Here is a 27,178-nt window from a genome sequence, read left to right on the forward strand (position 1 = left end):
GACCCAGGTGCTAACAAGATAAAATGTTGGCAAATTTGCATTAAGCTGCAGCTGGTGAGAGGGGCCTTCCTGGCAGGAGACTAAACCGCCTCTAATATCTACACCAATTACATTATGCAGATGCAAGGGACTTCCTTTTTAATGTCCTCCTTCATTGGGTGGGCCCTCCAAGCTCATTATTCAGGAGTAATCTACCTTAATTCAGTTCAAAGGCAGCTGCCAGTGAAAAGTTTGATTCTCCAAATTTACTAATACTCCCTCAGAATCAGATCTGAACACGAATCAGTTTGCATTAGATCTCCCATCCAGTGAGGGGAAGGAGATAAATAAACACAGCACAAAGAAGACGGATCGGCTGAGCATCCTTCACATCTGCCAAGTCAGGTTTTCAAAGTCGACAGGACAGTGACATCCATGAGCCACTGGAGGGTCAAGTGCCGGGAAGGATGGCAAATACCTTTTTTTCTCCACTGTCACTTCTTTGATGTGGATAAAGGATTTAGGAAAAATGCCCTGTTGGGGATAAGATAAGACAAGGTGAGATAGCATGATTTGTCTCTACAGAAAAAAACTGACCCCAGGACCCAGGTCTTCATGATTTTTCCAAAAGCTGCTAGCTGGTAAAACCCTCAAACTTTACAGGAATAATCCCAGTGCAAGAGAATAAGTGGTAGGTGCCAAATCTACTCTTTTAGGTCTGGTTCCTCTCCAGTACTTCAACAGTTGTTCAGGATCCCACAGTAGCCCTAGATCCCAAAGGATGCTCCAGCCCCATGGCGGACACTCACCCTATCAGATGGGCAAGGCTGGAGTGCCTGAAAGACTCGCTCTAAGGGAGAAGAGCGCTCTGCCTCTCCCCTCTCCTGCCCGGGACAGCAGCCACCCTTCACAGTCAGGAAAGGTCAGGTCCTGAGGCAACAGTGTCCCTGGTTGCATATGGGTTGCTTTGATTTGAGATCTCTTTCTCTCTGGATTTATTTTATTGTTCATGATGGAAGAAGGAAGAAGCATCTACTATTTCCTTGCTCTATAAGCTTAGCTCCGTTAAGAGACGCTGATCAATTACTTGGAAATTCCTTCATAAATTCAGCCAGCATGTACACTGGGGACATCCGGTCACTGGGCTAGACACCGTGAGATGTAGGGAGACGAGCAAAGCAGGCACTTGCTCCCATGGAGATGGCGGTGTGCTGTGGGGCTGGGGCAGGGGAACTCCCTGAGGGCGGAGACTGGACCTGTCCCTTCTGAGTCATGTTGCACACATAGGTGAGGAAGTGATGAATGCCCCAAGCAACACTAAAGAAAGGCAGTAGGAGATAAATTTCAAATAAAAAATGCACGATTCCATGGGACTCGAAAAATCATATGTGACTGGCATATTAGGAAAAGTTTCAGGGAGAAGAGAGCTCTGGAGGTTGACCTTAAAGAATGCGTGAAAGGGGAAGGCACTGAGGCACAGCGGGGAAATCACAGGACACAAGGAGGGAGGAACGGAATCAGTCTGCAGAGGAGCAACAGTGGGAGATGAGTGCCCAGGGGGCCGGCAGGGTCATGTACAGACATCCAATATTGTCCCAAATAAAAACAAATTGACCTCACCTGCAACATTTTGTGCTTTACAAGGTATCCCCGATACCAGTCTGCAAAGAGAAAACAAAGAAACAGGTTTTTCATCTATTCGTACAAGCTCCTTGCTGGGTTTTGTTGTTGCTGTTTGTTTTTCACTGGCAAAGAAACTACTGCGAAGTGCTTTAGACCTTAGGTACAGATCAAAGCCCTAGGATTCAACAGTCTCTTGAATTAGTTGCCAGCATCTCCAAAAAGCATCCACAAATACAGGGATTTCCCATAAAAATGCAAATTTCATCCTTCTTTTGAAAAAAACAGGAGGCCCAGAGATGGTGGCCAGTACTCCCACATGGTTGCAGTTGGCTAGTGGTGAGAAGCAGCTGGGCCCATCAGACACGGCAGGTGCCTCCAACTCACCAGCCTCTACCCAGCCCCCCAGTTACTTCCATTAACTGCCTGGGTCCTTCCTGTGTTCATATGCATGTTTTCAACCTCCGCCTTAGGGACACAGAAAGGCTGAGAATGTCAGAGGGAGTTTGGCAAACATCCTAAAATAATGGCCGCAGTTCTAACAGCAGCAAATTGTGTCTAAAATGTGATTTGCAGAAGTTAGCCATTACAAAACAGACAAGTTCAGGGATGGGTAAAAGGACAGGAATTTTAAGAGATTCTTCCCTTTTGCAGGAATATCAAAAAAGACTCAATTAACAGAAATCCAAATTATACACAGTCCTCGGACAAAATGAGCCTCAGCATAGCAAGTATTGATGACTATAATGAGCCTACTGGCCTTTGAAATGATTCAAGCACAGCCAAGTAGTGGCATTTGTCATCCTGTAAATAAAAAGCGTCTGTCGGGAGCCTCATTAGCAAACCCTCATTACTGGGCTGACAGATTGTTGTCGAAATATGTTCTCAACAGACATACGTGCAAGCTCCAAAACAAACAACTTAAAATGCAAAGTCACCCCTCCCAGTCATGAGCCAGCTTGAGGGTCAGGTCATAAAGAAAGTTCTAAAGCAACAGGGGCCCAAAGTGGTTCCTATTTTGAAAGACAGAAAGGTAGAGGAAGGAGAGAAGGAGAAAAGGAAGGAGAGAGAAAGGAAGGAATGGAGGCTGGAGAGAAAGAATCTCAGGTTTGGAATAAAAAACCGTTCTAAGCACTCTTCATATATGAAGCCTTTTAACCTTCATAACAACCACATGAGGTGGGAAATTCAATTATCCCATTTTACAGAAGAGTGGCCCACCTGAGGCACAGAGAAGTTGAGTAACTTGACCACAGTTACACAGCTAGTAAGTGACAATGCCAGGATCTGAATGTAAACAGCCATCACACTGTGCTTCCTGTCTAATGGAAGAAGGAGCATGGTATTTGCCTAATATTTCCATCCTCCCAACATCTGAATCCCCAAAACTACAACCCCACTAAGTACTTCCAGTGGTGGAAAACTTTCTACTTCATGAAGAATCACATTCTATTTTCACACTCCTCTAATAATTTTCCCTATAACTATCGGTAATAATTAACTGTGAACAATAATGCTTATATTACATTAACAATAGTGCTTGCTGTGTGCCAGGAACTCTGGTAACGTTTTTTGTTTTGTTTTTTTCAAACTATAAATTAATCTTCACAATGATTCTATAAAGTAAGTACTATTATTGCCTCAATTCTGCAAATGAAAATAAAGAGGCACAGAGAGATTAAGCAACTTGCTCATGGTCACACAGCTAGTGAGTAATGCAGTTAAGACCTAAACCCAAGCATCTGACTCTGGAGGTGACACTCTAGTATTGCACTAGAACAACCTCCTTTATTTGCAGTTCTTTCCCATTCAACCAGCAAGATATAAGAGCATCTCTGTAACATTACTAGCTACCATTAATTGATCACTTAATGCACACAAAGCTGTATGCTAAGTGTTGTACATGTATTCTCTCATTTAGTGCTCATATCCATACTGTGAGCTAAGTAATATTCCCATCCTGTAGATGAAGAAATTGAGATTCAAGTCAGTTGAGGTATGCCAGGGTTCAAGGGCAAGTCTGTGTGGCTTCAAAGCCAGCCCTCAAAGCTGTTCCCCCACATTGTCCCCCATGCGATGAGCACAAATACAGATAACGTTCTCTTAAATTAAAGCACAGATACAGTTAAGGGTTTCTTGGTTGCAGTGACCTGAATCCACTTTATTGGCCAAAGCCACCAAAATCCACCAGATAGTAGGAAAACAACCAAGGGACCACTAGTCTGCCCACATCTGGCTCTCCACGACAGGGGCTCCATCAGGGACCCTTGACTTCCAGTGACATTGCCCTCTCTCACCCTTGAGAATCAGTGACTTGCCACCCCTTGTCGGTATCCTGATTCGCAAAACTTCAACTCACTCCTGAGCAAGAAATCGACTGACGCTTACCGCCAGCATATATACATTCTGGCTCCCAGATTTAAGTTCAACAAACACTGACTGTGCACCTACTGTGTACATGACATTGGGCCAGGTGCTTTCAGAAATAAATCCCCAGTGATCCTTGATGAGACAGGCTTACCACCATCTCCACTTGCTGGATGATGATAAAGCATCCACTGCATCAGAGCTGTCCTTAGGACTTTTTCCGATATCCCCAACCCTGCTGAATCACTGACCTCTATGACCCCTGATGTCCACTCCCTAATCTGGTCACCGGTCAGTTATATCTGGTTGTACTCCAAGACCTGACTGGGCAGATAACAATAGTTGGCACACATAGCAAAATCCATGACAAGAGACGCCATGATCAAAACCAGGCTCAGGGTAACACAGCATTTACCACACCCCAGGACTTGTCCCCTGGCTTAATGCCCTTTCAGTTAAGTAATAGAAAGGGCTTTTTTTGTCTAACCCTATCCATGAAAACTTTATAAATAGAAAACTCACAAAGTGCATCCTGGGGAATATGAGGAAAGGGAATTTTTTTTACCATTCTTATGGAAAATGATAAACTCCAACTGTCCTCCTTTCCCACATTCCAAATATCAAAATGAAATGTACCTAAATTCTCTAATCACCCAGGAGTTGCGTGGGGAGGGGAAAAAGGAGGAGAGATTAAAAGCATCCCAGAACATCAAAAAAGAATCCACATCCTAGAAATCCAGTCCTCTCTCTGCCCTCTCCTGGCAGTGTGATCTTTGGTCATGTCACTTAAGCCTCAGTGTTTTCACCTGTCAAATGAGGAAAATAACAGCTACCATACACGGTTGTTGCACAAACTATTGTTTAAACAGAATTATGAAGGTGAACACATCTGGTAAAGGTACAAAACCTTAGACTGGAAGAAGACATACCAATTTCAGGATGAGTGTTACCTGAAGAATGGACAAAAAGACAAGAATGGAATAGGAGAGGGGTAAACAGGGGATCTCAGTTGCACCTAAAATGTTTATTTCTTTAAAAAAAAAATGTATGAACTAAACAAGGAAAAATGTTAATATCTGTTTATTTGAGTGGTGTGTGCCTGGGTGTATTTCACTTTCCTGTTTGATTGAAATATCTAATAACATCAAGAAGAATATAACAGAAGCCAGTATCAATCAGTGGTTAAGGGTATGAGCTCTGGAATCAAAGCCTGGATTTGAATGAAGATCTGCAACTTCTGCGTGATCTTAGACGAGTTAGTGCATTTCTCTAAGCCTTAGTTTCCTTATTTGTAAAATGTGAACAATAATAGTGCCCGTCTCATAGGCTTAAATTAGATAAGGAATTCAGAGTTTGTACGGTGTCTGGCATATGGTAAGTGTTAAAAAAATTAGTAAATACAATTATGTCATTTAAAAATCCATAATCATCATCATCATCATTAACCAGAGAAACTTAGGTGTATTTTCTATTTTATTTCCAGAACCTACAGATTTTGAATATTGTTTTTTGGATTTTTTTGTGGGTTTTTTTTTGGTGAAGTCATTTCAACATATTCCCATAACAACAAAGTAAATGAAACATTCTTCAAATTCAACATAATGGAAGTTTACTGACGTTTTAGCCTCACCCACAAACAAAAGGGAAGAAAACTTCACTTACCAACTCCCCACAATGAAACAGCCTTACTTAAGAAAATGGAGTCCCTTTCATACCAACCTGTTTCTAGAGCAGATCTAAACAAAGGACCATCTCCCTGCAAAGTGGCACTTTAAAAAAATACCCTATTAAGTGCACATAACGTCCCCCCCCGCAACCCCGCCGTGCCCTAAAAGCAAAGGACTCAGATGGGTCAAGATCACTCTCGGTGGAGTTGTCAGTAGAGAAGAGGCTGCATGGCTCTGGGTGTACCCCACTCAGCAAGTGGGAGATTCAGAACTCTTCATGCAGAGCTCTTTGCAGATGAAACAAGGTTGAGGTGATTCACATGTGCCAGCTTAGAAGGAATTCCAGATGTTTTTAAGTGAGAAGAACAAGTCTCAGAATGGTATGTACAGTATAGTCCCAGTTTTTAGAAAACAATGACAATAAAAGCTATGCCTTACCTTAAGGAGGTTAAGCTATGTCAACTTCCTCCCTCATCCCCTCCCCTTGTTCCATTTTACTGGTAAATGAAATTCAAAAGCACCTCGGAAACCACTGTCTAGAAATCCCATTCTCTTTGCCACTAAGAGTGGGCCCCCATGACCCGGGCAAGTGTGTGTATCAGTAGATGGAATGGAACCTTCCCTGTTGTTCTGGAAAGGAAGAGTCAGGTAGCAAATAACTGAGAGTGGAGTAGACATTCCCTCTGAAGGGCTCATAAGAAAGAGTCTAAGTAACCTGGGATACCCCCAAGGAACATCCCCTCACCACTGTCTAAGTAATCAGGAGATGGGAGTTGGTCTTCGGAGGTAGCTGTTGTTGCCTTAGGAGTGCATGGTAGAGCTCTCTTACCCCCAGACCAAATCCAAGCGTGAAGGGTGCAGTCCCGAAGATTCACTCAGAGATATAGCGGGCATCTGGCATCTTGTTCCCCAGCTACATGGCTATTCGTGCAGGGCACTGGCTGATCTTTTGGCGTATTTGATCAGGAAGTCAAAGAATCAGAGAGAGAGCACCCGAAACTCCCTCTACCCCCAGGCTTGTTTAAGCTAGGAAAAGGGAAGCAGGAGAGGAGCATTAAACTGCATACGGGACTGAAGCCTTCTTTTGAGATGTTGTTAAGTATCAGGAAAGATGTCAACCAAATATAACTGAAGGAAGTGACTGGGGAAAAATAACACTCCTTTTTCACATTTATTCCCCCATGAGGAGTTCTGACTACTTCATAAACACATGTGTTTTCCACATCTAAAATCAGGAAGCAGAATGTTTATGCAGTCTGAGAGATGTAATATGGACAAAGAAATAGGCATTAGGATGTCTATTAGGAAGGCTTAGCAATGGGCGCCCTTCTGAATTGTTTGAGTTTTTATCACAACAAAATATTACCTAAAAGGAAATACTAAAAACATTAGAGCTCTAGTGAAAGGAAATTCATTCATGCCTAAGGTTTCAGCTCAGATTTTTGTTTTCCCCATTCATCTGGCTGAGTAAGTTTAGTGCACAGGCAAAGAAGGGCTAGCCTCACCCACTCCAGGCAATCAGAGGGCCATCTTCTGTGTTCCCTGGGCGATACTGCTAAGACAGATACATACCTGTCAGTCTCCGTGTAGCTCTGTGTAATGGGGGGAAGACATGGAATTCAACACAGAGTACCTAGGAGCCAGGCATGATGCTAAACAGCTTCTCTACTTCTCTCATTTTGTCCTCATAACACACCCAGAAGCAAGGTGACGATAATCCATTTTTGCAGGTGAGAAAACTGAGGCTTGCTTCCCTAAGATCACTAAGCTAGCGGGCAAGTGGAGCAGAGAATAACTTTCTGATTCAAAAGCCCATGCTTTTTCTACTTCTTTTCTTTTTTTATTTATTTATTTATTTATTTATTTTTTAATTTATTTATTTTATTTAGTTTTGGCTGCATTGGGTCTTCGTTGCTGCGCGCAGGCTTTCTCTAGTTGTGGTGAGCGGGGGCTACTCTTTGTTGCGGTGCGCAGGCTTCTCATTGCGGTGGTTTCTCTTGTTGCGGAGCACAGGCTCTAGGCACGCAGGCTCAGTAGTTGTGGCTCATGGGCTCTAGAGCGCAGGCTCAGTAGTTGTGGCGCACGGGCTTAGTTGCTCCGCAGCATGTGGGATCTTCCCAGACCAGGGCTCGAACCCGTGTCCCCTGCATTGGCAGGCGGATTCTTAACCACTGCGCCACCAGGGAAGCCCTCTACTTCTTTTCTTTCTCTTTCTTCTTTCTTTTTTTTCTTCCTTCCTCCTTTCCTTCCTCCCTTCCTTCCTTCCTTCTTTCTTTTCTTTTCTTTTCGTGGAGGAGAGGGGTGATTTTAAAATTATTGAAAAATACAAAATAAAAATATTCACATTCCTACCACCTAGAATTAATCACTGCTGATATCTGGAGAAATGTGCTTTGAATCTTCAAGACTATATCTATTCTATTCCATTCCCCTCTCCACTTCTCAATTGTATTCCTTTTTTTTTGCGGGAGGCGGGGTACATTTTACAGTTTTCGAACAATGACGTTCTTTTTGGTAGCCGTAACTATCATGACTTTTAATACTAATTTTGACAAATCAATTCACTTGGACTCAATGCTCGCCAGTACTTCCTCTTATCACAGCTTTTCAATTCCTATATTTTAACATTTTGATTCATCTCTCAATTGGCTGGATTTTATTTTTTGAGTAGGTTTCTGCAAGACGGTGATATGGGCACACCTATATTTTTTCTACTATGTCATTTTGACTAATTTTTGACTAACACTGTGGTTTTCACTTTTTTATATCTGCAGAGGAACTGTTTTTCAACTGGAATCATAAGCAGAACTCCCCGCACGTAAAAAAGATAAGACCAGGCCTGATCTCAGAGCCCTTAGCCATCTAAGGCCCTCAGGGACTCTTAGGATCCTATGAATTCCAGTTTGAAAACTCTATATGGGTATCAGTGCATGCATGATAAATCCTAATAATTTTCATACCAACTCCTCAGATATCTAGAATCAGTCTAACAGACTTCCAAATGTATTTTCAAAGTATTCATGAACTGGCAATCACTTGCTAAATTAATATGTCCAGCTCTTTCCAGAAAAGTACTGTGGCTGCTTATTACAAGGATGCATTAAAATAAGACTGATAAAACAAAATTTAAAATGGGAAACCAGAACTAAAGAGTTTAGGAGCAAGGAGGTTAATCCCCAAAACAAAGGTGACTTGAGTCAGCAAGCGCAGCCTTTTTGAAGGTCAGGCTATAGGCCAGGCAAAAGTAAAGAAAGTCTCAGATTACATGGAACCTATGTGGTCAGTTTCCTGCCCTGAAGCACTTTCTCCAGGGAAATTGCATGAAAAGAAGAAAAAAAACACTCATCTGAATTTCAAAATGTAGGACACAGAAAACATTCTGAGGCTTTTTCACTGCCTTGGTAGGCATGGGGTGGAGAAAAGGGAGCAGTCTTAGGAGAGTGGAGAGAACAGCAACTGGCTCACTGTGTAAGCCTAGGCGAGTCATTTCTCTTCCCTGAGCCTTGCTCCTTCACCTGCAAATCTGAGGTCTCTGCCTGTTTCTCGGGATTAGCATCCAGTAGCACAAAAGTGACACTGAGGAGAGTTGTTTTGCTTGCTGTTTTTATTTTCAATCTTTGCCCTTGGTACACACCTAGAGTTTGCTTATCTGCCACTGAGTAGAACTACACTTGTAAAGGGTAGGATTGCACTGTGGGAGGAGGGCAGGGTGTTTGGAATCAGATCCCTACCCCTCCCCCCGTCCCACTCACTGTGTGTGTAAAATAGGGCCAGACTGGGCACTATAGAGGCCTGGACACTGAAAAGTGCATGATGTCCAAAATAACAACAGTGGGCTTCCTGGTGGCGCAGTGGTTGAGAATCCGCCTGCCATTGCAGGGGACACGGGTTCAAGCTCTGGTCGGGAAAGATCCCACATGTCGCGGAGCAACTGAACCCGTGCGCCACAACTACTGAGCCTGCACTCTAGAGCCCACGTGCCACAATGACTGAAGCCCACTCACCTAGAGCCCATGAGCCACAACTACTGAGCCCATGGGCCACAACTACTGAGTCTGAGCTCTAGAGCCCACGAGCCACAACTACTGAGCCCACGAGCCAACACTACTGAAGCCCACTCACCTAGAGTCCATGAGCCACAGCTACTGAGCCTGAGCTCTAGAGCCCACGAGCCACAACTACTGAGTCCATTCACCACAACTACTGAAGCCTGCGTACCTACAGCCCATGAGCCGCAACTACTGGAGCCCGCGTGCCACAACTACTGAGCCTGCGCTCTAGAGCCCGCGAGCCACAACTACTGAGCCCGTGTGTCACACCTACTGAGCCTGCACTCTAGACCCCACATGCCACGACTACTAAGCCCACATGCCACAAGTACTGAAGCCTGCACGCCTAGAGCCCATGCTCTGCAACAAGAGAAGCCACCGCAATGAGAAGCCAGCACACCGCAATGAAGAGTAGCCCCTGCTCGCCACAACTAGAGAAAGCCCATGCACAGTAACCAGGACCCAATGCAGCCAAAAATAAATAAATAAATAAATAAATAAATTTATTTTTTAAAAAAAGAAATCCTTAAAAAATAAATAAATAAATAGCAACAGTACTAAAGCATAAAATAAATGTAAGGAAGGTGAACAAAGTTCTCATTTCCCCCATGATGATTCCTTTAAAGCTGCTTTGAAATATCAAATATCAAATCCTTTCTCCCTCCAAAAAGCGTTTTCTGTTTGTTTGCTTTTTGGTTTGCATTTGTGTGCGTGTGTGTGTGAGTGTATGTGTCCGTGTGTATATGTGTATGTGCACACGCACTCCTTCACGAATCTGCAGAGGCGCCTTGTTAATTGCATATAGCTAATCTAGGGCTGAAGATACCACCTGTCCTGCAGGTGGCTGTGAGGAGTAACTAGACTAACATGTTACGGGAATTTAGCACAGTACTCACTATGAGGTTAAGAACCCAAAGATGGCTAGCTCTGTAGGCAACCTCCTTTCCTCCGGCCCTCTATTTCCCCTTGAGGGGGCCTCCTTAACAGTAGCACACCTGCCTCCTGCCCACCCCTCACCCCCATCCCAGCACAGGAGAGCCTAACCTGAGGGATTAGCTGGGGAACAGGGACAGAGCCCACTCTGCCCTCCTTTCTCTCTGCTCTGCCTGACCACAGGAAGGACACACTCTACGCCCTCCATACAGCAGGATTATAGTCAGGCCCAGGCAGGGAGAGATCCGTGATGGTCCAGCTGGGCAGTGAGCACTGGGAGAGCCTGCCTGAATGTAGTCAGCCCATGAGCAAGCTCATTCGACACTTACACCCAAGCCGTGCTCCCAATGTCAATTTTATCAGTGACATAGGTGATACATTGATTTCTAATGGCCTGACTCATGAGTCCAAGGCCATTAACCTTCGTGCAAACTTTAAAAACCACCCCCTACCACCATCATCGCCACGATAGTGGACACAGCCCAACAGACACTTGGCTTCACAAGAGATGACACCTCTGTGGGAAGAAAGAGATGCCATTTTGCCCAAGACAGGGCACCCAGCTTGCTGACGGGAGTGAGCACTGCTCCCTGGCCCAGATGCAGCGCCCAAACCACACAGCTGTGTACAGCAGTCCTCCTGGAATCAGGATTATAATTTACTGGACCCTTCAAAACCCTAATAATGCTGACATTCCTTTATAATGGTGTTGAAACTAATAAAGAAGTGTATCTAGAAGGTGTCATAGGGCCCAACAGCTCCATGGCTGGGCAAATAGAGAGCACAATGAACATCAGACCACCCAGTTTGACTTTTGTTTCTAAGTATGAATTCCTACAATAACAAAGCATTATTTTCAGTAAATCTGAAATACTAATATTAGCAAAATGTATTTAAATAGACCGCACAGAGGTGCAAGTTCCAAGAGAGGGCTGGAGGTGCTGGGTATGTCCTGGGGGTGTCCCAACACCATCAGCAAGCTCCTGGCATCCAAGGGTCGCCTGGGCCACTGACTCACCTCCACAGGTCTCCTGTATTCGCACCACATCGCCAATCTGCAGGGAGAGCTGGGGGACTCCGCTCCCTTGGAAGTTGTATATGGCTGTGAAATGGAACAGAGAGGCAGCCTGGTGAGACCTCTGGATACCAAGAATCTCTGCTCCTTCCTGCCCTTCCTTTCTTGACTTTATCTGATGACCATGCAGCCCACATGGCTAAACCAAACCAATGTAGAAACCACTGCCTGCCACAGGAGTCAATGCAGGCCCAGCCTGGCTCCCAAGGGCCCCCATTCATTAGTCAAACATGACCTCTCCCTAGCACAGGTCCTGCACTCCAGTCTGAGTGACAAGGATGGCGTTTATGTCATCTCCCATGGTTGACCTCCCACTGTACACCCTGCGTGTGCTCAGCACATCCTCTCATTCCATTCCCACAGCAACCCTGCGAGGTGTAAACTGTGATCCCATTTTGCAGATAAGGAAATGGAGGTGCTGAGAGGTTCAACAATTTGGCCAAAATCATCAGGCTAGGAAGTGACAGGAAAACCAGTATCTAACTTCCATATTCTCAACTGCTATTGTGGGCTACTTGCTGCTCCCCAATTACTCCATCCTGGTGACAGCAGCCTAAAATGCCAGTCTTTCTACCACTCATTTACACTGTCTACCTTCCCATTTACACTGTCAGCTTCTGGGGAGTAGCAGTTGGCTATGAAAACACCCAGAGTCCCCTGTGTGGTACGGGAGCCTCTGCTAATCCCTTGGAATGTGAGATTACACCGTATCATTGCAGTGCTCAGCCCCTGCTCAGCATCACTTGCTAAGTGAGGACCAGGCCATACTGTTAACCTAGGGATGAAGCTTGTTTAAGGAATATCCAGCTTGGAAGTTCTTCAAGAACAGAATAGGACACAATGATGTTTGATTTGACATGTGAATCAAAACACAAGTGTTTCGATTTAAGGAAAGACCTTCAGGAGGATGGATGGTATGATCCTACAAGGTTGTCCTCATTCATTCATGCAGCAGATATTCAGTAAGTGCCTACAATATGCCAGGCACATGCTAGGCACTGATCTTGCTCTTTTGGTGAATACACAAATAAATATAAGGTTACAAAATATGATACATGTGATGTAAGAAACAAATAGGGCCTGATAGAGGAGGCATCAATTTTTGTTGGGGTAGTTAAGAAAGGACCCCCTGAGCTGATTATACATGGAGGATTCAAACAAGTCAGCTATGGGAACAGAAAGGGGGGAAGGGCATTTCAGGAAGTGGGAATAGCATACACAAAGGCCCCGAGTAAGGAAGACACTTGGCACATTCAGAGAGCAAAAAGGAAACTGCTGTGCATGGAGTATAAGGGAGGAGGGGGGTGACACAGAGGAGGCTGGAGAGGCAGGAACCAGGCCATGCAGGGCTTCACGATGACTTTGGGCTTTACTCCAAGAGAACGGGTAGCTGGACAGATTTTACTTAGTTATTTGGTAATAGCTTTATTTAGATACAATTTGCCCACTTAAAGTATATAATTCGATGATTTACTCACAGAGCTGTGAAACCACCACCATGATTAATTTTAGAACATTCTCATCACCTCAAAAAAGTCCCCTGAGCCACAATCGGCCACTAATCTACTTTCTGTCTCTATAGATTTGCCTATTCTGGACATTTCGTACAAACAGAATCATATAATATGTGGTCTTTTGCAACTGGCTTCTTTTACTCAGCACAAGGTTTTTAAGATTCATTCATGTTGTAGCAACTATCATTATTTCATTCATTTTTACGGCTGAATAATATTCCACTGTATAAATACACCAGTGGATAGAAGGCTGAAGGCTGTTAAGCAGGGGAGTGATGTAACCCCATCACGTTGACTGCTGCTGGGGGAGTGGATGGAGGGAGGCAGAGTGGATGTGGCGGAGCCCATGAGGAGACCCTTGCTTTGTCTCTCTAATCCCAGAGGTCTTTGAACCAAGGAGAGACTTGCTGCTGATGAACCATGTGACCAAGCAGTGCAGGAGGTAGATTAACTAAATGAGAGGAATCCTGAGTCCTCTTGGTAGTCTTACCACTGACTCAGTTCATTCCCTCTCCCTTTGCTCCTCAGTTTCCTCATGTGTCAACAAACAAAATGCATTTTAAAATTACTTCTTCGAGTGAAATCAGCAAAAATGGTGAAGTAGGGAGTTCCAAGCGCCTGTCCCTCCAAAGAAGCAATTAAAAATCCAGCAAAAATGGTCAGAATCAACTTTATCAGAACTCTGAAAAATAGTCAAAAGTTTACAGCAACCAAGCAAATACTTACTCAAGAAAAGGCAACTGAAACCTGGTAAAGTTTTGTAGCATTTTAAGTTATCCTTATCCCATTCTCTACTCCCCATCTTAGTGGCAGTCTTGAAGATGGTGTTCTGTGTTCCTGTGGGTTCCTGGGGCTGGAGGGAGCAAAGCAGACCTTGTCCCAAGAAACTGTACAGTAGTTGCTTGTTTTGATCTGTCTGTGGGCTCCCTGAAGGACTAAAGCCATGAGCTTGCCTTTATTTCCCTGACTTGGGACTCTCTTAAGGGAGAGAAGCAGCTATAAAAAGGGCGTTGATCAAAAACATTTAAAGTCAAAAGAACTAACTGCTTCCATACAGGGCAAAGAATATAAGTTTGGGCAAACAATAATACCACTAATAAACCTGGGAGGAAAGGCTTAGGAGTGAAATGCTTTGGCGAATAAGAGCTTTGAAGAATACCACCTATTGCAGGGGATCTAGAAGGCCATGCAGAGTTGGACACATGTTGAAAAAGGATGGGAGAAAGCCCAAAGCTCTCAGCTCTTGTTGACCTTCAAGCTCCATACAGGGAGGAAATGCAGGCTCAGGCAGAGTTGTAAATGGCCTGGCTAAGTGTTGAATGTAAGCCCCAACACACACGCACAGCTGCAAAGACTAGGTTTTTTTTTCTCTCAATTCCAGGCATTTAGAGACTTCAGTGACCGCATGCAACAAACAATACAGTCTTAACAAAAATACTTTAGAAAAGTCACTAAACAAACAAACTACTACAGTCTATATCAAGCAGTGGCAATAGCCCTGGCAAGGAGGGAGACTCTGACGTCTGAGTTGGCACATCATAATATTCAAGATATCCAGTTTTCAGCACAAAATTATGAGGCATGTAAGAAACAAGAAAGTATGGCCCATTCACAGGAAAAAGAGAAATTAATAGAAACTGTCCCTGAAGAAGGACAGACACTGGACTTGGGAGACAAAGACTTTAAATCAATTATCTTAAGTATGCTCAAATATCTAAAGGAAACTATGGACAAAGAACTAAAGGAAACCAGGGGAATAATGTCTCAGAAAATGGAGAATATAGTCAAAGAGAGAGAAATTATAAAAAGGAATCAGATAAAAATTCTGGAGCTGAAAAGTACAATAACAAATGTGAAAATTTTATTAGAGAGGTTCAACATCAGATGTGAGCAGTCAGAAGGAATCAATGACCTTGAAAATAGGTCTGTTGAGATTAGCCAGACTGAGGAGCAGAAAGAAAAAGAATGAAAAAAAATTAACAGATCCTAAGGGACCTGTGGAACAATATCAAGCACACCAACATCCACATAATGGGAGTTCTATAATGAGAGGAAAGAAAGAGAACTTGGCAGAAAGAAAATCTGAAGAAATAATGGTCAAAAACTTGCATTTGATGGAAGACATGAATCTATACATCCAAGAAGCTCAATGAAATCCAAGCAGGATAAACTTAAAGAGATCCATACCAAGACATAATAGTCAAATTGTCAAAAACCAGAAACAGAGAGTCTTAAAAGTAGCAAGAGAGAAGCAATTCATCATGTTCAATGAATCTTCAATAAAATTAACACATGATTTCTTTTCAGAAGCCAGTGAAGCTAGAAAGCAGTGGATGACATATTTAAAGTGCTGAAAGAAAAAAAAAAAAAGTCAACCAAGAATTCTATATCACACAAAATTAATCTTCAAAAATGAAGGAGAAATGAAGAGATAAACAAAAACAGGGATTCCATCACTGATAGACAATTGGAAAGACAAATACAGAAAGCAATAATTACAAATCCATGGTAACAGGCATGGGGTGTATAAAGATGTAATGTGTGACAGTAACAATACAAAAGGGAAGAAACAAACTTATATAGAAGCAGAGATTTTTGTATACTATTGAAGCTAAGTTGGTTTTAACTTAAACTATATTGTTATAAACGTAAGATACTGGTGGTAAAACCCAGGTTAACCACTAAGAAAATAACTAAAAAATATAGAGGAGGGAAAAAACAGTAAACCAGACAAAATCAGTTAAACATAGAAGAAGGTAGTAATGAAAAATTGAGGAACAAAAAAAGATGTAAGATTCATAGAAAACAAATGGCAAAATGGAAGAAGTAAGTCCTTCCTTATGAGTATATACTTTAAATGTAAATAGATTAAACCCTTTTGTCAAGAGGCAGAGATTTACAGAAAAGATTTTTTTAAAAATCCACCATGAAATAAATAAATAAATACATAAATAAATAAATAAATAAATAAATCCACCATGATCCAACTATATGTTGTCTACAAGAGATTCACTTTAGGTCCAAAGATACAAATAAGTTCAAAATAAAAGAATGAGGGAAAGAAGTTCCACACACATAGCAACAAAAAGAGAGCTTGGTGGTTATACCAACATTAGACAGAATAGACTTTAAGTCAAAAATTGTTACAAGAGACAAAGAAGGACATAATATATTGGCAAAAGAGTCAATACACCAAGAAGATATAGCAATTATAAACATATATGTAATATATGTAACATATATGTAATATATATGTTTATAATTACATATATATTACATATATGTATATATGTAATATATATGTTATATAATAATATAACACCAAAATATATGAGGCAAACATTGACACAATTAAAGGGAGAAATAGATAGTTCTACAATAATAATTGGAGACCTTAATACTCTACTATCAATAGTGGATAGAACAAGTAGGCATGAAATCAATAGGGAAAGAGAAGACCTGAACAACACTATAGATAACTAGTCTTGGGACTTCCCTGGTGGCGCAGTGGTTAAGAATTGCCTGCCAATGTAGGGGACACGGGTTCGATTCCTGGTCCGGGAAGATGCCACATGCCGCGGAACAACAAAGCCCGTGTGCCACAACTACAGAGCCTGCACTCTAGAGCCTGCGAGCCACAACTACTGAGCCCGCCTGCCACAACTACTGAAGCCCACGTGCCTAGAGCCCATGCTCCACAACAAGAGAAGCCACCACAACGAGAAGCCCGCACAACACAACGAAGAGTAGCCCCCGCCCACTGCAACTAGAGAAAGCCCGCACGCAGCAACAAAGACCCAAAATGCAGCCAAAAATAAATAAAATTTAAAAAAATAATAACTAGTTCTAACAGACGTATACAGAATACTCCATCCTACAATAGCAGAATATATTCTTCTCAAGTGCACATGAAACAGTCTCCAGATAGATGACATGTTAGGCCACAAAACAAGTCTCAATAAATTAAAAAAAGACTGAAATTATACAAAGCATCTTTTCCAATCACAAAGGAATGAAGCTAGAAATGAAAAACAGAAAAAAAAAAAACTGGAAAATTCACAAATACGTTTAAATGGAACAACATACCCTTCAACAACCAGTGGGTCAAATGAGAACTCACAAGCGAAATCAAAAAATATTTTAAGACAAATACAAATGCGAATACAACCTATCAAAACTTATGGATGCAGTGAAAGCAGTGATCACATCAGTGAAGAGGCCTTGGAAAGAAATGAGGTCAAAACCCTTCTCAAATATAAACAAGCGGCATTTATAATGTTCCTCCACTATATCACAGAGAAGCATCTTCTCAACTGCCCTTTCATGTTGTCATCACAACTACTGCATGAGGTAGTACTATGCCCACTTTACAGAGGAGGAAACTGACGTTCAGATGGTTTGAGTAGCTTACCCAAGACCCACCCACAGAGTGGTAAATCACAGAGCCAGGACTTCAACCCTGTCCTGTGCCTTGTTCATTCCCTGCATCCACTGCCTCTCCACAGCATCTGATGGCAGGTGTTCAGGTGTTCACCAGACCCTGCTTCAGGCTTCTGTTTGCCACACTCTCTGAGCTGCATTCTCTGCGGGAAAAGGTGGAAACTCGTAGGCTTTTTAGTCCAAAGACCTATACAAATCAGCCCTTTCACCAAGGGACCAACTAGCCTTTGTGAGTATTCATAAGGGTGGAAAGTCTCAATCCTGAGAGATAATAAAGCTTGGGAGTTATGAGCCAGTGTCTCTGGAGTAAGACAAATGTGGCTCCTGAGCCCAGTTCTGCCCTTTGCCAGCTCTGGTCTCAAGCCCAGGGTTGCAGAGTATGATTGTGCAGGCTTTGTCCGGCACAAGGCCACCAAGCCAAAGAGAGCAGTAGAGGCTGGCACCCAACCTCTGATCTTCCTGCCAAGGCCTGGGCCCTACCTAGGCACTGTGTCCACCAGGGGAGGGGTGTATCTTTGTAATTTACACAGAGGCACTGTAGGGGGCCAGCGGCAGCCTGCCTGAGCAGCAACCTCACCTCCCCAAGCCTCATTTTCCTCAACTATAGAAAGGAGGAGATGATGGTCCCTACCTTGAAGAGTTCCTTGGAAGCTTGGCTGAGATCAATACACAGAAAAAGTCTTTACTCTGTGTCTGGCCAGAGTAAGTGCTCAATAAAAAGTAGTCACTTTTCTCTTTATTAGCACTATAATACCTCCTAAAGCAATCCATTCCGAGGAACTCCTTCAGAGCTCTTCTTTGTGTCACCTTTAAATCTGCTTCCTTGCAGTTTGCATTCAATGGCACTGTCAGTCAACACTGAATAAAATTAAACCTTTGCCCAAAAACAAACCTTGAGAGGACCCTCAGGGGACTCAGAGTTCTCTTCTCCTGCATAAAGATTCCCCGTTTCTTCATTCCCTCCACACTTGGCCTCATTTCAAATCCTGTCCCCACACAGGCTGCTAGCATTTGGACCCACTCCAGCTTGCTGATGCCCTAATTCTGCAGACTCTCCACTCCCGGATCCCTCCAGCCCCAGAGGTCTGGCTGAGGACATGCCTGCCAAGGAGTTGGGCAGGGCCACAGAGGCAACTGAGGTTTCTAACAGAAGAAAACCATCCATGATATGTGTTTGCCTCTGGAGCACTAGCAAATTAGTTTTGTCCATCAGATATTTAAAGGGTAGGGCAAGACTCTATTTTGTTCCCAGACTATATCCTTCCCATCTTTCCTTAGGAATCTCTTCCTCACCCTCTGCCCAGCTCTGTCAGGTGAGAAGGTGCCAACCCATTGGCTTAAGAAGATATCTTAGACAGACCTTGAAACTTCATATTCAACATGGAGGTCTGTGTTCATTCCAAAGACTCACATCATATGAAAATGAAAGTAACTGACACTGCCATTTAATTTATATATGTATTTCTGCCTTTGCATGAGGACCTCTGTTCTCAAGGCTCCATTTGGGGAAAAGCAGACATTACTGACAAAGGAAGTGGCTTTGCATACCGGTACCCAATTCTGTTAAGTTTTCTAAATGACTAACAGGAAACTTTGAACCAGAATGCCACTCTTTGCTAAAGTTTGACTGCTTATCTATGAATCTCTCCTGAGTTGTTTCTGACCAGTGTCAGAACAGTTCATCTTCTTCCCCATTCCCTGCAGGCCTAACCACCCCTGAGTTCTGAGTGAGTGATGGAAAGGGCCAGAAAACATGAGGAAGGTATAGGAATAAGTAATAAGTAAAAATCACTGAAATCATACATAGCCTGTCCCACCCTGGCCATGCCCAGATAAACAAGTGGTGAAAGGATTCCCACAGATACCCATTCCAGCTTCCCCTTTCATACAAGGTCTCCGTGCCTTGGAGAATACTGGCACATCCCAATGAAGGATTTGACCTCTCCTTGTATCAAAATACTATACTCAGGAGCCAAGGCAGCAGCTGGTCACTGATAAGCCTAACCAGACCAAAATACTTATGACCAAAGATCAAGGGGGTGCTTCAAGTACCAGGGCCGTCTGAGGTCACGGAACCCAATGAGGACTCTCATGTTGGAAATCCAAGCGTGTCAAGCCAGTGGGAGCTTTTGAGACAGGTGGGACTTCCAACAACCCTGGAAATCAAATCTACTGATTAGCCACCAACTTTACTTAAACGTATTAAAATGCCCTGCTCATCAGGAGCCCAAATCAAGAGAAATAATGAAAAAGTAAACATATCATTGCTACAGCATGCAGCTCACAGAAACAAATAGGGTTGGGGGTCTCTGTGCTTCGGGCAATGTTAGGAGATAAGTACAGTATTTCACTTGGATTTATACACGAGGAAACTGAGGCAGAGAGAGACTAAACAATTTATTCTAATATCTCTAACTAATAAGAGAGTTATCCAGAAGTCTGGATTCTAACCACTTCATATACTGCTTGACACCCCACAAATGGTAAACACACGTACTATGTACCAAGCACATGTTATTTTTCAACAGATATTCATTTGAGCACCTACTGTGTGCCAGATACTGTTCTGAGTATTGGGTAATAGTGATAAATAAGACAGACAAAATTCCTCACATTTTACTTGTACCAGCTCATTTAATCTTCACCGTAACACTCCAAGGTATTCCCCTCCACGTAACATATGAGAAAATTAAAGAGAGATTAAGGAACTTGCCCATGGCCACACAGCTAGAAAGTGGTAGAAAGTGGAGTCAAACCCAGACTGGAGTCTAAAGTCCTTATTTCCCTGACTAACCCATTGCTGATGTCACGATTTATTGTGTGTGTGTAAGTATATATGTAGATGTATGTGTGTGTGTGTGTGTGTGTGTGTGTGTGTGTGTATACACGTATGTACTAGACTTGTTCATTTCCCGTCTCCTTCAGCCTCAGTGAGGGTGGAGACTGAGTCTGCCTGTCGGCCACTGAATTCCCAGTGCTGAGAACAGCATCTGGCTCACAGTTGAAGTTCAATCAATATTTACTGAACTTTAATAAATACTTGTTAAACTGAAGGAACACGAACATGAAGGGCAGGTATGTCTCTTCTTCTAAGTTTTTTCTTGCATTTCTTGAGATTACTTGCTGAGATGCTGAGCCAGCTGGGCTGCCAATTTTGACTGCAGCCATCAAGTGCCCTGTGACCCTTCAGGATGGATTCGTACCTCACCAGGGGCCCTGCCACTTGCTGATGTGTTTCAAAACAAAAGCTTCAGCAAACACCAAGTGTTAATAGAGTTTGTACAAGTAGCTACATAAGAGGAACACAAACAATATTGGAGAAAAAGAACGTAATTGCCTGAAGCTCACTTCTCTAGTCCCTGAACTGACTTGTTTCTCCCTGGAGTGGATGGTCTCCACTCCAGGGAGAAACAGAACTAGCCGGCAGGTCCACTTTGGATTCAAGTGAAACACATTCGTTGAAATATACAAGCAGGTTGCCTGGAGTCTCTGGGCAAGGTGCTGACAGCCGCAGCACCAAGGCAACATCCTGACATTGCATCAGGGAGGGTGAATGCGATGACCCAGCAGAAGCTTGTGGCAGCGAGGTCAGAGCTCACACCCGGTGCAAGTCAGCAGTGGATGAGGCAGGAGAATCACAGCCAGAGGGAACCAAGGAGGAGGCGGTGTTCCTCCCCTGACCAGGAGAGGACAAGAATTACAACCTCTACGGAACACTTTCTATGTATCAGACACTTCTCCAGTGACTTTACCCACAGTCACCTATTTAATCTTGTGGTGGGTGCAATTATGGTCAACTCTATTTTACAGATGAGCAAACTGAGGCAGTGTAAGATGAAGTGAACAGCCCAGGGCGACACAGCTAGGAAGGTGGCGAGCCAGGATTTCGCCCCAGGCAGGCTGGCTCCAGAACATACACCCTCAACCATTACACCACACTGCCTCTCACTAGTGGAGGTGTATTTAGCACCTGCTGCCTGCCAGGTGCTTTAGGACCCCTACTGGATCCTCCTAAAAACCTTACAGGTTGCCATAGGTGAGCCAAGGTGACATTCCCAGCCAACAAGAAGGAAGTTGAGATTCCCATGAGTTCTCTAAAACAGTGATTCTCAACTGGGAACAATTTCGCCCCCAAGGGAGTATTTGTCAATGTCTGGACACATTTTTGGTTGTCACAATCCTGGGGGTGGGGGAGGCAGGGATGGGGAGTGGAGGAGCTCCTAGCTTCTAGCTGGTGGAAGTCAGGGACACTGCTAAACGTCCTACAGAGCACAGGATAGCCCCATAACAAGAACTATCTGGCCCCAAGTGTCGACAGTGTCAAGGCTGATGAGTCCTGCTAAAACATCATGCTGGGATTCACCCTCTCCTTCCCAGTGCTCCCAGTATAGGCACACACGCACAAACACTCATGCACACACTGTCTCACACTCGTCTACGTTCACACACTCACATGCTAGAGTTGGAAGAGAGGCTTTATGATGAAACCAAGGGCTGATTTCTCAGCCCCCAATCTCCAATGCAGGCAGTATCTGGAAGGTTGGAAAGGTGGAGTGAGACAGGTTAGAAAAGTGGAATGAGAGAGGATGGCTCCTGCTCCCCTGGAGCTTTTGGGAAATCTAGTTCAAGAGACAAAATGAACACACAAGAAACAAGAGGCTGCCTTTTTTTTAAAAAGGGCTAAGCTGCGGGACACGGCAGGTGTGCTCTCAGAGAAGAGAGATCAAGAGAGGCCCCATGAAAGAACTGAGACTAGAGAGAGAGGAAGGGGCAGAGGGAGGGCAAGGAGAACGGGGGGGAAATCAGCTTGACGGGTGCATAGTCACAGTGAGTCCTAGGGTGAACCATGGGGCTTGGTGCGGTAGCCAACTACAGGGGTCCAGGTGTTTGGAGCAGAATTCAAGAACACCCCAATTATTGTTGTGCTCTCTCTTAGGACTTAGCCTGCTGACAGGGAAGCGGGTAAGGGTGAGGAGATGAAGGCAAGATGGGGCAACTCATCTGAATCTTATGAGGCTACCAGAAAGTGTAAAACCTCCAACCTCTCTCCCCTCTCCATTCCCCACCTTCTGCCCACTCATTCACCCACCCACCCATCCATTCACCCACCCATCCATCCATCCAATCAATAACTACTAATTGAGCATCTGCTCTGTGCTAGGCACTCTGTGTGGGAGAAGAAGAAACACAGTATTGCGGTCATGGTGTTTACATTCTATGGAGGAGCCAGAGAATTCTACACAAGGCTACAATGAAATACGATGGGGGTGACAGCAGGAGCCATAGTGACCTGAAGTAAGGGGTGCACCCATCCCCAACCTGAGAAATGGGGACATTAGTACTACTAACAGTGTTCTTTGCTGCCTAAAGCAAAAAGAAGGAGAGGTTACTACTGGCTCATAAGCTTCCTGAGAGCAGAGATTGTGTTTTTCAGCTCTGGGCCCCAGTACTCAGCTCAGGACCATAACTTAGCATGGGTTCATTGAATTTAATTGATCTGAATAGACTATAAAGATAGTTTTCTTAATCTTGGCCACTCCCAGATCTAAGGATTCACACCTTGGGCAGAACGCCTTGGCTGTAGCTATTGTATCTAGTTACTGAGTATATTTTAGCAGGGTCCTTAACTGGCTTCCATCAATGGGCCTTAATGAAACTGTAATGCAAAACTGCACATGTGCATGTTTTTGTAGGAGGAGTGTTTGGATTCCCAAGGGTCTCGCGTTACAATAACAATGATCCTTTCTTCTAGTACCTTCCGTGGTACTAGCAGAAACCTACCATGTTTCTGCTAGTACCACAGAGCCAGATGGAATCAAATTCGACCCCCAACAGAGCTCTACCGTCAGACAATAAGCCATCCAGTGGGGGTGACAACCTGCAGTCACACAACTAAAAGACAAGGTGAAAAATGAAGATTTTGATAAAGCAGAAGACATTTCTTCCAGGGATGAGGTGTAAGAAAACCACTGGAAAGAGGTTGCATCTCAGCAAGAGCTTAAAGCTCTCTGCTCTTCAGTTTCCTCATCTATGAAATGAAGATAAAAGCACCCATCTCGGGCTTCCCTGGTGGCGCAGTGGTTGAGAATCTGCCTGCCGATGCAGGGGACGTGGGTTCGAGCCCTGGTCTGGGAAGATCCCACATGCCGCGGAGCAACTGGGCCCGTGAGCCACAACTACTGAGCCTGCGCGTCTGGAGCCTGTGCTCCGCAACAAGAGAGGCCGCGATAGCGAGAGGCCTGCGCACCGCGATGAAGAGTGTCCCCCGCTCGCCGCAACTAGAGAAAGCCCTCGCACAGAAACGAAGACCCAACACAGCCAATAAATAAATAAATTAATCAGTTAATTAATTTAAAAAGTACCCATCTCTCAGGGTGGCCGTGAGGGTTAAACATGGTACCACAAGTGCTTTATAAATGGACTAGACTGAGAAAAGTTGAGGCAACGTTATTACTTATGACAATGTCGACGACAACTTAGATCGGGGGACTAGCTAAGGAAGTCCTGTAGGTAGTTCCATTCTCCCAGCTGCGCAGACCAAAACCATGGTGTCGGCCTTAACTACTTTCTTTCTTTCTCACCCATGCCCAATCCATGAGGAAAACCCCGTGTGCCCACCACAGCACACACAGCTAAGCACATCTCACCTCCTCCACTGCTGCATCCTTGGGGGTCCCCCACCATTTCTTGCCTGGTTATTGTAGTGACTGCCGTGCTGCCCTCCCTGCTTCCACCTTTAATTCCCCGCTATCTACTAACCATAAAACTTCTAGAATAATTCTTTTAAAATAAGACAGAACAGTGGTTGCCAAGGGGGAGGGGGCAGGAGAGGGATGGATTGGGAGTTTGGGGTTAGTAGATGCAAACCATTATGTATAGAACAGATAAACAACAAGGGCCTACTGTATAGCACAGGGAACTTTATTCAATATCCAGGGATAAACCATAATGGAAAAGAATATATATATGTGTGTGTGTGTATAATTGAGTCACTTTGCTGTACAGCAGAAATTAACACAACATTGTAAATCAACTATACTTCAGTTAAAAACCAAATTAAAAAAAAAAAAAAAGACAGAACATTCTGCAATTCTTCTCAAACCCGACAGTGCCCCACCCGCTTCCATTCAGAGTAAAAGCCAAAGTCCTTATAACATGTACCAGGCACTGCTCAATACAACCTCTCTTCAGAGAACTCATTTCCTACAGTTCTGCCCTGGGTTACTCTACTCCATTCACAGTGGCCTCCCACACATCAGAGAGGCTTCCTCCTCAGGACATTTGCATTGGCTGTTTATTCTTCCTGGAACACTTCTTCCTGAGACAACTACCTTGTCGCCACCGCCAGTGAGGCAAGCAGCAAAATCCCCCTTCCCGGGCAAATCCTCAGGGTCCAGCTGGCACAAGATGTGCCCCTTTGCTGCAGCAGTCGTGGGCGCTTGGGACCTGACACTGCTAGCACTTAATCCACCCCAACAAACGCCTGCTCAGCATTGGCTCTGTTCAGACCCTGTGTTGGATGCTGAGGCATCTATGCAAGTCACATGGCCCACCTAGGTCCCCTTCACCATCCTGGTTTAGGATTGGATCCAAGGCATCATGTGTTGTCAGGGGAACACTGAGTGCCCTGGGGCAATGTCTGGAGAGGGGTCTGGAAAAGTGTCCACATTGCCAGTCACATCCCCCTCCTGCACAGGTTTAAATCAGTGCAGAAGCTGACAGTGTCCTAGTGGGGACAGAAGGACAAGGGAAGGATGACTTTTTCCAAGGAGAACTAAAAACCAAGTAAGACTTAAGATGTTGACAAACTCAGCCTGACTGTTGTTCAACTCACGCTAATTAAAGAAAGTGGAATGAAAGGAGAGCGTGCCTATTAAAGGGAACATTTGTGGTGCCTCCACACAGATTCCTCTGGAGTTGGGTGGCAATAAGCACTAGCATTCACCATTTGCAGAACATATGGTGTAAAACTCAGACTGTGGCACCCATGTGTAATTGAATATTAAAGGCCTGTAAGCTTAAAAAAAAAAAAAGTCCAAAGGTCCAGAAATAAGCAGAATATTATGGTGACTACACTGTCTGTCTCAAAACATAGCAGCAATATAAGGATGCTGAACTCAGCAGGAAGCAGAGCTTAGCAAACACAGTCTGTCAAGGCTCATTCAAACTCAAACATTATGGTTGGGGGCAAGATGGCCAGTAACTAATGTAGTTCCCATAAACCTAGGGATTAGGACAATCTGCTTCAATGGACTCAAACAGTCAGCCCAGCAGGCACTCCTAAACAATCCCAAATTGCTGAAGCATCCGAAAGTAGGCAGCCCAGGCACCTAAGAATTGGTGGTAGGAAGGAATGAGACTTCCAATCCATGTGTTTTTGTTGCACCAGACTAATTTCTGGGGATCAGCCCGAAGATACAATTGGCCTCCATAGCCAAGATACACGTACTAAGATCCCTCTAAGCATTTCCTTGGCAAATCTTTTCCCCATTGCTCCTCAGAGGCCTTCTGAGACCATCCTATTTAAGATTCCTTCCCTCCAATACTCTCATTCATGAGACAAACTCATTTATTACAGGAGCACATATCACGATTTGTAGTGATATGCCTATTGATTTTTCCACAAGTTTCTTTTTGTCTTCCCCACTAGACTATAAGCTCCAAAAGGGTAGGAACCATATTGGCCAAATTCTAGTAATCTCACCGTCTAGCGCAGTGCCCGGCACACAGGAAATGCCCAATAAATATTTAAGAAATAAATGAAGAATGAATGAGTGAATGAGTGAACAAGTTGGTGAGTAAATGATGGTCTCTCTCTCTCCTCCTTAGCTATTAACTCTGGCAACAAGAGCAGTATAAGTGGTCCCTCTGTAGTAGAGTTCTGCCCTGGGTGTGTTTGGGATGCATGTTTGACTCATGCCTCCTACTCCAAGAATCTGTCCCCATCCACGACTCCTGCAAGCCTCATGACCCCACCCCATAGCCACAGCGTATTGGAAAAGGCAGCACCCTGCTCAGAGTGGGGTCCATTCTTAGCTTGGTGATGACCTCTGACTTGCGGGGCCTTTATTGAAAAGGTGAGTCAGTCCACTCAGATCTTCTCTCTTAGGACTTTGAACAAATAAACACAGAGAGAGGATTCAGAGGGTGCTGGCACTGCAAAGTCATGCCAGGTTGAGGTAGGTGGCATGCTGGGGCCACCACTGTGTGGTGTTCTCAGAATATGAAAGTTATGAAGGGGAGAAGAGAAAGGAGAACAGAGCTCATAAGTTTAGAGCAGCTGGGAAGCCATGAGAAGACAGGCAGAGTTTTCCAGTCTCCTCAGACCAGGCCTTTCCAGGGGACTGCTGCTCATGTTTCCTGGATTTGTTTCATTTCCCTTGATGCTTAAAACACACCACTTCCCTCCTCACATACAGCTACACACCACATACCTTTTAATTGAACTACTTTAAGGGGATTTTGTTCCTTGTAATAAGAGTCTGTGCTGCAAGGGACTCAATCACCCATTGCGCACTCCAAATCTGTCCATCT

The 27,178-nt window shown here is 44.1% G+C and overlaps 1 protein-coding gene across 1 annotated transcript in view; it reads right to left on the reverse strand.

Moving 5' to 3' along the window:
- The window catches only part of DOCK2 (dedicator of cytokinesis 2), a 425,439-nt gene that overhangs the window by 392,767 nt on the left and 5,494 nt on the right, over nucleotides 1-27,178 (reverse strand). The window contains exons 2-4 of the mRNA XM_082456398.1: nucleotides 11,634-11,717; nucleotides 1,600-1,640; nucleotides 458-513 (exon numbers count right to left, since the gene is read on the reverse strand). Coding sequence (XP_082312524.1) covers nucleotides 458-513; nucleotides 1,600-1,640; nucleotides 11,634-11,717 — 181 coding nt within the window. The remainder of the gene's footprint in view (nucleotides 1-457; nucleotides 514-1,599; nucleotides 1,641-11,633; nucleotides 11,718-27,178) is intronic.

The sequence above is a fragment of the Balaenoptera physalus genome (genome assembly GCF_965194825.1).
Source record: "Balaenoptera physalus genome assembly, chromosome: 3".
NCBI lineage: Eukaryota > Metazoa > Chordata > Mammalia > Artiodactyla > Balaenopteridae > Balaenoptera > Balaenoptera physalus.